Genomic DNA, 11375 nt, shown 5'->3' with positions numbered 1-11375 from the left:
CTACACCCTCCCCCTCCATGACATTTTAAATATTGGTACCTCCTATTTTAGAGAGATAGAAGGTGAAATGAAGCAACTTTACAGAGCATTGAGATCTGCTTTTAAGGGACTGAGAAGTTGGTGGTTGTTGTGAACATATAGTTTTAGTATGAGTATATTAGTGTTAATAGACACAAACTCCTTGTCTGCATTCAACATGTCCTCTGTACTATCACTGGTTAATACAAACAGTGAGTGAGCTTCAAACAAACATTGCTAAAGCTTCAACGTATTTTGGAAGTTGTGATTTAGAACCAGCCTGAGAGCAGACTCACAACTGTTGTGTCAAGCATAAGATTATTCTTATGTAGCACACTAATCCTAGAACAAGAGACTGCTACATAATGTTCACTTGCCGAGCAGTGGAAAAATGTTGGGTTGATGGATATGACTTATAGGGGGTTATGTAATAAAAGGCACTTAGTTTGCCCAGGAGCAGTAACCAATAGCAACCAATCAGCAGGTAGAATTTACTGGTCACCTGTTTAAATGCAAACATCTTATTGGTTGATATGGGTTACTGCCCCATGGCAAACTTAGTGCCTTTTATTACATATGGGGAATAAACTCCTAAACATGTTAAAAAAGATTTACCAATTAATGATCCTCTACCATTGGGTGCATTTTTATATCGAAGGCTTTTCCCTTAAAGCAGGGATTCCCAACCTTTTGAACCTGTGATCAACATTCAGAACCAAAATGAGTTGGGGAGCAACGCAAGCATGAAAAATGCTCTTGGGGTGCCAAATAAGTGCTGTGATTGACTATTGATATTTGCTAGCTTTAGAGTTGTTGGTTAAAGGGATAAAGAAGGTATACAATTTTATGAAGAATGATTCCTGTTATAGCCAAAGGGCCAGTAAGATCAAACAGTAAAAACCAACAAAAATCAATATTTCATTATCATTCAGTGCTTCCCATTTTCTTTGGTGTCATAAGCTGCTTGATGTGTAGAAAAATATAAGCTGCAAAAGCTGCAAGTTGTATTAAAAGGTCATTATGTCAACATAAGTTCCATTAATGTCTGTAAATAAAACTCTCCAACAAGGCAGTCTGTAGCAGAAGGCCATTTTGTCCAAAATTGCCATCACCGTATTTTCCAAATATTTTCCAAGATCCACAGGTTTATAGGCATTGTGGAAATTCTCCAATAAGAAGTCTATAGCAGGATTCCATTTTATTTAATATTCCTGCCATTGTCATTTTTCACAATAAACATGGTCAACTGTTTGATCATGACACTCTAGATAATACCAGTCTGTAATATCTGGCAAAGCCCGGTGCATTTGCATTTTCCTTTAGGATTGCTCTGCTTAGGGAAATACTGCCAAGTAGGTCAAGTGAAGGCATGCCACTATTATTTTATATTATTCCAGTAATCAGCATTTAGTTTTAATGGAATTTGCACATCTGCCTTTTTCCTTCTTTTGGCATTCCCTTTTCTTCTACAGAAAAGCATTAACGTCCCTGTACCGCAGAAGAGAATACAGAGAATTACAATGCCAAGGAAAATCAGGGCATTCAAAGACCAAGAAAATTGGGCCATTTTGTGGTACTGTTTGCACGGGCTTAACAGAATAGCTTGGTTTTCAGTTGGCACTTCAGTCTTGGCCATAATGATGGATTCTAGATAACTCCTGTTGCTTATACTATGATTGAGGAGAATGTTAATCCTAACAATAGTGGAAAGGGCTTTAGGATATCCTTGGTCACTTGCCTTCACCAGAAAGTGATAAAGGCCACAGTGATGTCCAGTGGTGCTTTCTTTCAGTGTAATGTTACCTGTAATGTTATCAATTGTAAAGAGATCACTATGCGGGCCCACCTCCCCAAAGCCACTATACCGTACAGCTCCATTCATACCAGCATCGTAATCAACTGCATGAACCTTCGTTACAGGAGATCCCTTTGAGGTATCTGGAGGTACTAGCACATATGAAAAGTTTGATTCTGGCAGCAAAAACAGCGGTGCGTTATCATTCATATCTAACACCATAATAATCACTTTTACGGTGGTACTCAAGGGTGGATTACCTTTGTCAAGAGCTTCAATCCATAGATCATACTTATATTCACTTTCATAGTCTAAGTAATCCTCAAGTATTATGATATTCTGGTCTACTGAAAAGAGCAGGGTGGTGTTCAATATGGACACCGATATCTCCCCATTTACTCCGAAATCAGCATCTTTTACATTTAGGATTCCTACTTTACCTTGTCGGGGAAGATTTTCAGGAACATAGAATGTAAGCTCATTAGTGAGGAAGATAGGTGCATTGTCATTTTCATCTAAAATAGTGATAATTACTGTGCATGAACTGTTCTTTGCAGGTGAGCCATGATCTGAAGCCACTACAATTAAAGTGTAAGATGTTACTTTTTCTCGGTCAAAAGAAACAGTTGCTGCAAGAATTCCATTAGAGGCATCAATGGAAAATTCCATAGGCAACTCTCCACCAAAGCTATATGAAATATCTCCATTGGATTCACTGTCTTTATCAAATGCAGAAAGCGTCAATATAACAGCTCCTGGGTTGTTATTTTCTTCTATGGATGCTTCCAGCACACTCTGTGAGAATTGTGGAGCATTGTCATTTACATCCTCAAGCTTAACATTGAGTGATGCTTGGTAGACAATTAAGTTGTCAAATGTAGCATTTCCAAGAACCTGAATTTTGTATTTTTGTTTCAGTTCAAAGTCTAAGATTCCACTTGTTAATAGCAAATAGGTGTCTGGTGAATTTTCTGAGACTCTTAGAGAGAATGGTATTGTGCCATTTATGTAGACAGGCCTGAGGATGCTATAATCTGGGTCTCTAATTTCTAGGATAGCAATGATTGTATTTATAGGAACATCTTCTTCGACAGAGACTCCCTCCTCCTCTTGGGTTGCTATTAGGCGGAATTCCATCTTTGGCTTTTTTCTTTTAAATTCTTGTATTACTAATGTTACAGTAGCTACTGCAGGAACACATCCGGGACCAATGGCTAAAACTTTGAGCTTGTGATTATTAGGGGTGTCATCATGTATAAATTCAGCTAATCTTATGATTCCAGTTGTGCTTTCTAAATAAAATAGCTTTTGGGATTCTACTGGGACTCTGTTGCTGTATATATACTGAATGATGCTGTTCTCACCAGTGTCGTCATCAACGGCTTCCAGTTTGGCAACTGTACTATTGATAGAGGTGTTTCTTGGGAGATTGATAGAAATATTACTTGTGAGGAAAACAGGACAATTGTCATTCACATCCATTATTTTCACTATAATCAAGGCACTGGCAGATAACGGCGGAAGTCCCTTATCTGTAACAATTAAATCCATATAGTATTCACTTTTAGATTCATGATTCAAAGGTTGCTGTAGGGTGAATGAAAGTAATTGTGAATTGTTCCCCAATACAAACACATCATCAGTACTGTTCAAATGATAGATCAAAACACTGTTCTGTCCAGCATCTGGGTCACTAGCTGAGTGGTCAATAGGAAATATGGTTCCTACTGCCGCATCCTCTTGAACGGCTAGTTCAATGATCTTGTCTGTGAAAAAGGGTGCGTGGTCATTAATATCCAAAATAAAGATTTTGATCTTTGCAATTTCCGCATGTTCTTGAGAAGAAACAAATACATCAATTTCCACCATACACTGATTTAAAATATCCTGTGGGCATAAATATTCTCTGTCCAGTTTGTATGCGGTGGTATACAAATCTCCCGTCTGCTTGTCCAGATGGAAGTAGATTGATGGTGGGAGAAGGTTGTACAGGAATGGAGGTGATGCCAAACTCTCATTCTTTAAAGATCCAATGTAGGTGCCTTCATTTTGCTCCTCTAAGATATAAAATTTGAGTTCTGATGTTGAGGTGGTGAACTCCAGAATTGTGAGCAGAATGATGGCACATATCTGAAAAAGAACAGTACACACAGGATTAAAGCATAAATCAGTACAAGCACTGTGTATAAGGTGACATCAGTTTACCACAAATAAAATTGAAAATATTTTGAAAAATGATTGAACGTAATGTATTTATTATACTAGTGATAACTGGCAGCTTTTATTTCTTCTTTGATATTATCAGGGCAAATACTGCCCTAGTTAGTTCTCTAAGAGAAGCAAGCTAGTACTTTTTTTTATCACTAGCAGGTACTGAAAAGCCAAAAACAAGGATGTACAGTATGGCAATATATTGACTCATGGGACAATGGACAGTGAAAAGAAAGGGGCAACGAGGAAAGACAAAGTCTAGTTGTATTTGGAAGTAGGATTGGATTACAGGGACAGCTTAGAGTTTGCCCTTGTAAATTGCTGCTATAGTGTTGCTCAAAATGTTAAGCTCTAAAGCCTGTCAATGTGGACTCCATTGTCCTTAATGTACTGTAAGAGCTTCCTTCTCATGAGAGAAGTATTCTAGAATTAACTGCAATCTATTTTATCTGCCATGACATTAGTCATAATTCTACATTTTCTTGTATGTTCCATCGCTGTCATTACTAGAATGAGAATAAAGGATTGTGATACAGCATTGGTATTTCGTTTTTCTGTGAACTCAGACTGCTGCACTCCTTACATCTTACAACTCCATCACATTTCAAATTAAACGATTAAGTTAATGAATCGTGGCCTGAATATTGGATAGAGAATGGGTTGACGGATACTGTAGATTACAAAGAGTGGTGGTAAATGGGACATTTTCTGATTGGACTGGTGCTGTCAGTGGAGTACCCCAGGGGTCTTTACTTGGTCCTTTGCTTTTTAGTTCATTTATTAATGACCTTGAGGTTGGTATTGTTAACACTGTCTCTATTTTTGCTGATGATACTAATTTGTGTAGTTCCATGATATACAGTTTGACTAAATTGAAGAACTGGGCAAATGAGATTTAGTGCATAAAAAAACGTGAATTAACGTGAATGATGAAAACATAGTTTTGCCTCTTTATATTTTAAGGACTGCCTTGAGTATGCAGTACAGGCTTGGGCTCCAGTCCATATGGACATCATGAGTTGGAGAGAGATAGCAGAAATGTGCAGCTGAATTGGGAAGAAGAACATTTAAACTATGAGGAAAGACTACAAGGGTTGCAGTTGTTTTCTCTGGAGAAGAGGCACTTGTAAGGGCACTCTTAAAGGAGAATTCAACCTAAAATTTAAAAAAACCCTACCCCTCTACCCTTCATAGACCCCCCTCCCCCACAGCCTAGCCGCTACCAGTGAAGTTTATGGGCTCCATCTTCTTCTCTTTGGTAATCTTTGGAATGAGACCGGCAAAGCGGCGCATGCACAGTTGGAGCAATTTTCTGTTCTGTGACAACTGCGCATGCACCGAAACTCACGAAAATTGCCAAAGCGCTGAGCTCATTCCGAAGATTACCGAAGCAGCTGAAGATGCACCCGTGAACTCCACTAGACAGAAATTTCACAGAGGGGTAAGTAAAGATTTAGGGGCATTTGCCCGGGTTAATAGCTAGGCTGGGGGGGAGGAGGTTCTGGGGTCTATGTAGGGTAGGAGGGTAGGGTTTTTTCAAATTTTTGGGTTTAGTTCTCCTTTAACAGGTACACTTGCATGCGATTTGGAGTTGAGGGGCCTGGCCCTCTAACCCTCCAAGAGCTATAGATATCATAAACAAGAATTGCGGACCACTTAGCAAAGAAATAAAGTAACATGGTCTGCGGAATATTTGGTCTCCGACAAGCTGCAGTATTGATTATGTTCAGAGAAAGACAAAAGAAGCCTTTTCTCAGCTGTTAAGGAAAGTGCTGGAACTATTCTGAGCAGCTAATGCCTTTTCATTATCATTCCTGTCATTACTTCATGAGGCGCCAATGCAAGTAATGTAAAATACCATCTAAAGCCAAATCCTGTGTAGGAACACATTTGTTTAATTTTTCTACAGAGCTGTTTTGCACAGCGTGGTTCTGTTTGCTTTAAAAGAGTTCTCTACCCAAAACCCACTTTTGCTAAATGAACAAAACTGTCATCATCATCAGCAACTTAGCAATATACGTTAATAAAAAACTTTCAATGGTTTTGCTATAGGAGGCTCATTTACGAAGCACAACTGCAGTTGTGGTCACACAAAGATGGCGTAATTGTTCAACAATCTGTGATATTTAATTTTTGATTGATTAATACTGTACCTGAAAGCAGTTAGAATTACATTGTGTTTAAATATGCAAGAAAAAAACCCCAGAACAGTTTTTTACTGGCATTTTATCCTATGGATATTTAACATATTATATAGGGCCAAAAGAACATACAGTATATCAAAGCAAAAAACTGGATCTGTCATAATGACTCACTCTTTTTCCATTCACATTTGCACCTGTGCTCCCTACATTATTGTGATGTCCTGGGGTAAGATGGGAAACCTTATTGTTAACGGCCACTAAAGATTTCTTTAACCAAACTTAGGGGTTAATGCAATAAAAGGTGCAAAGTTTGCCCAAGACAAGACATCCATAGCAAGCAAGTAGCATTTACTCATCAGCTGTTTAAACACACATATTTGGGCAAACTGTGCACTACTAATTAAATTACCTTGCTAACAGAATTTAAACAATGCCATCATTTAGAAAACCAAATCCTCAAACATACAGAAAGATAATCATGATGTGTGCCTAAAATATGATTTAAAGGAAAAGCAAAGCTATGAAAATGGCTTATTTAGTATTAGGGAATAGAGATACTGTACCACTTCCATTATTTTTTCCTCATATTAACTCACTTATTCACGCAGTTATTTAGAGAAGCCTACCCTCACTCTGCTTAGCTACCAAATGCAATACCATATACAGTACCAAATCTCTCACTCACTTAATTGTGATCTTGCCCACTCCCATACCTTGTGTCTTATTCCCTTCCCTTTAGATTGTAAGCCCTTTTGCACAGGGCCTTTCTCACCTTTTGTACCAGTTCTATGTATGTATGTAATTCATTTATAGTGATGGAATTTGTCCCGTTTCGCCATGGAATTCGCTAATTTTCAGCGCAATATTTGAAACGGGTGAAACAACTTCAACGCCATCCACATTTAACGCACATCAAAGTCAATGGGCGTCCTTTTCATTGTCGCAGGTGTCTAAATTGTCGCCAGCGTCGGAAACGTCACTAGCGTTAAAAACCTTGACGCCGGTGAATGTTCGAGGCAAATTTGCGAATTTTTTCACCGGCGGCAAAACGTGAAAATTCGCCATAAATTTGAGCCTGGCAAATAAATTCATCCATCAATACACATTTATTTTACATCACAATATGTTGGCACTTTATAAATATGTAGAGACCCATAGGGTTAACTTTTGGTTCATAACATAGCTGCAGAAGGCTCCCATATTGATTCAGATACTTTCTGCACTTAAACGTGAATACCTTTCAAACTGGGGTAGCGTACTGCCTAACTTCTATTCTCAAGAGGAACATGAGCAGGAGGGCCCAGCCCAGGGGAGAGGGAGTTGCAGAAGGGACTCTAACTTATTGTGGTAAATAGCACACAAAAACCATAAATAACGAAAACTGAATGCAAGTTGCATCAGGATATCACTCTCTACGTCAACCTAAGTTTACACAAAGGTGAACGATCCCTTTAATAACTGTATTGTTCCAGCTTGCATAAGAGTAAATAGCATGTGAATAGGGATTTACAACAAATAAAAAAGAGTATACAACAAATCTTGTATAAAGAAACCTTCCTTTGAAGTCTAACAAAAGCCAGAGGCACACAGGTTGGATATCACAATATAATTGGTTTTACTATTATTTACATGTCCATACCAAAAGGGTCACGTGATGATGGGGGTCGGGGCAGATACCTGTTTTTGCCCAGCTCTAAAACTGACTCTTACTTACTGTGTTACACAATTGTGATACTTACATAATTCGGCAAAAGATTAAAATGCTGTCAGTAAGTAAAACATGCTGTTTCATGCAAATGTAGCATATATAATGAATGTAACGTGCTAGCTAAGGCTCTTGTTTTTGCTGGGATTGATTTGAAAAAGGCCAATGTGTTTTTGATTGTACACTATGGGCATATTTATCAAGGGTCGAATTTCAACTTGGAAAAACGTCGAAATTCGAATTCAAAAAGACCAACTGAAATTAAGTTGAAGTTTTTGTGTTTGGCTGAAGTTTTTTGTTTGGGTCTATTTTTGGTGGAATAGGTCCGTATTTGGCCCGTATTCGAATCGTACGAATCAAAGTAATAGAGCATTCGATCGGATTTGAATCAATGTTTTTCCCAAAAAAAAAAACTTTTCAAAGTCGAATCGAATTTGGACTATTCCCTAGTGGAAGTACACAAAAAATAGCTTGAAATTTTAATTTTTTGAATCCAAACATTCACCTCGACCTTTGATAAATCTGCCCTTATATATGTAGATCTCACACTTAGGGGCATATTTATCAAGGGCTGAATTTCGAATTGAAAAAACTTCGAAATTCGAATTAAAAAAATTTCAATTTGAAATTGTTTTTGGTCAAATAGTTCCGTATCTGTCCGAAACCGTACGAATCAAAGGAATAGTGCATTCGATCGAATTCAATTAGAAGTTTTTTTTTTCGATTTTTCAAAGTCCACCAATTGACTCCAAATAGGTTCTAGGAGGTCCCCCATAGGCTAAAACAGCAATTCAGCAGGTATTAGATGGCGAATGGTCGAATTTTTAAAGAGACAGTACATGATAAATTTCGATATTCGAATGTATGAATTATTTTTTTTTAAATTCAAATTGAATTTGGATTATTCCCTACTCGAAATACACAATAAATACCCCCCATGCTGACCCCATTCAAAAAGCCTTGATAAGTAATAGCAAAAAATAAATAGATCAGCCCATAATTGTATGACTATACCTTGATGTCTAACGTTAAAGGACCCTTGTTCTATATCAAGTCCTTGGGACCTTGGGCAATACTTTTGCCTCAGGCATTAAATGCTAGTCAGTAAGTTTTTATGGCAGATAGTGGGTGCTGTGTACTGTACTGTGCACAACTAGCAGCATTATTATATAGTCTGCATACCTGTATACGCTCCATGTCTTCGGAAACACGCAGCTATTCCTCTGTGAGCTGCACGGATGAACAGAGTAGTCAGATCAGTTGTCTGTGTTTGAATTGTAAGGAAATCTCTTGTGCTTGATTGTGTATGTATGGGTGGGGTAAAATCATACCATTTCTTTAGTCGTAGGTAGAATTCCCAACCTTTGTAGCCCGAGGTAAAGAGACCCACGTGTTTGCCAGATTATATTGCATAAGGTGTTTTTTTTTTCTTCTAGTTCACTCATTCATCTCTTTTCAACCCACAAGAAAAGTAAGAGGTAAGGAAATCGGAGTTCTAAAAAAAGCCTAACCCAAAGTGTAAGCTTTGCACCACCCACAAAGGATTAGAAAGAATGATTTACTGCAAGGCAAAACCATTATACAGTCGTCTAATTACATGTTATGGAACACAATGTTCTTTACCTGCTGAGATGAAGTGTCATTCATGGAGGTGCAATGTTGTTTTCTGCTTATACAATTGGTAGCACAAACACGTATGGGATCCGTTATCCGGAAACCCGTTATCCAGAAAACTCAGAATTACAGAAAGGCCGTCTCCCCTAGACTCCATTATAATCAAATCATACAAATTTTTAAAAATTATTTACTGTAATAATTAAAACAGTAGCTTGTACTTGATCCCAACTATGATATAATTAATCCTTATTGGAAGAAGAACCAAACTACAGCGTTTATTTAATGTTTACATGATTTTCTTGTCAACTTAAGGTATGAAGATCCAAATTACGGATAGATCCATTATCCAGAATACTCCAGGTCCCGAGCATTCTGGAAAATAGGTCCCATATCTGCATATACATCTCACGGTTATGAAGAATGCTTAGTACCAACATTTTAATTACATATGATATCATATATATTGGCGTTTTACAGCAGAACCCCATTATAATTACCAAGGAGCATTGTTTTCTACTTTCATGTACTTTTTTTTGCAACAGTGTGATAAAATAAAGACACCAGCAGTCAAGTGCAAGTGAGTTCATGGAAGACTAGACCTAGCCACTTCCTATGGGTGGCTGCATAATGACACATACAAACAAATACCTGGAATAATGTACCTACTTATTTCTCATTGATGCCATATACTATAATTAACTTTTATGTGTAATTTATTTAAAACTTTGTGTCAGAGGAAGTTTTCCACTAGAGGATGCAATTATTTGTGGATGCAATTACTGTAAATAAAATAGTAGTAACAAACAAGGGGTCGCTGCATTAATAAGTAACAATAAGTGCATTATTAGAAATACAATTCACATAAATATAAAATATATTTACAATACAGATTAACAGCTCAGTGTCAAGGAGACAAAAGGATGGGGGACAATACCCCGTAGGGCTTACAGTCTAAATAGGAGGGTAATTTACAGACACAATTACTGTGTTTTTTTACCCACAATGCAGAGTTTTCCCCATAATTCCAATGTTATTGCAGTCGCCAGGGGAACCTGATGCAACTGTGGTGAAAAAATAAATAAATATTGATACAGTTAAACTTCCACTTGGATGCAAATTGAGCTTGAGTCGGGTTGGTGTCATTTTTGGCATTTGGCACGAGAATGATGTGTGTATCATATTCTCAGGGTTGGACTGGGGGGCCCGGGGCCCACTGAGATTACTGTCCCAGGGCCCCCCTCAGACCCCTCCTGCTGCATCAGCGCGACAGCGCAATATTTTTGGCGTGAACGCAGACAAAGGGAGGTCCGGCAGGACCCAGTCCGACCCTGCATATTCTTGAGGTGCATATGCGGTATGGTGGAGATTGATGCAGGCTGCTGTGAGAACCCTGGGGCTATCGTTTTTTTTGGATGTGGCTTCAGGGTTCCCCTGTGTCAATAAGTGCAACTGCGTAAGGTTTGGAACAGGAGGCAAGAAGAAGGCAGCGTCACAGAGACTGCAGCTGTATGGAAGCCAAGGAGTGCATGTTAATGCAAGTACCTCTATTTACATAAGACCCAAACACTTTATGCTGCATTCAGTTAGAGCAAGTCATTCCATTGCAGCAGTGAGGACAGAAGAGAACAAATGACTAGCTGGTATGGAGGCTCAGTATGAGGAGGTCCTAGAAGGTGAATGGCTTGCTCCTTCTGTTAAAAAGGCTAATTTTCAGTATGCTCTTTTAACCCTGTTTATTTTTCTGAATGAACAAAGATTTTTCTGCATGATACAGCAGTTTGTTTATGTAGCATAAACGTCATTAGTAGGAGGCTGGTTTTTCTTGTCTTTGAGCATTCTTAGTCTTCTGCTTGTATTTCCACTCCAGAGGTGATGAGTGCAACAT

The 11375-nt window shown here is 38.2% G+C and overlaps 1 protein-coding gene across 1 annotated transcript; it reads right to left on the bottom strand.

The window, feature by feature from the left end:
- Nucleotides 1-1015: 1015 nt before the first annotated feature.
- LOC108698908 (protocadherin-20) lies at nucleotides 1016-9360 on the bottom strand. Its single transcript, XM_018230774.2, has 2 exons — nucleotides 9056-9360; nucleotides 1016-3943 (listed from the first exon to the last, which is right to left on the bottom strand). The coding sequence occupies exons 1-2, from the start codon at nucleotides 9068-9070 to the stop codon at nucleotides 1397-1399; spliced, it is 2562 nt and encodes an 853-aa protein (XP_018086263.2). The 5' UTR covers nucleotides 9071-9360; the 3' UTR covers nucleotides 1016-1396.
- Nucleotides 9361-11375: the final 2015 nt, after the last annotated feature.

This window comes from Xenopus laevis, chromosome 8L (genome assembly GCF_017654675.1).
Source record: "Xenopus laevis strain J_2021 chromosome 8L, Xenopus_laevis_v10.1, whole genome shotgun sequence".
Classification (NCBI taxonomy): domain Eukaryota; kingdom Metazoa; phylum Chordata; class Amphibia; order Anura; family Pipidae; genus Xenopus; species Xenopus laevis.
This window is presented reverse-complemented; position numbering and strand designations above follow the sequence as displayed.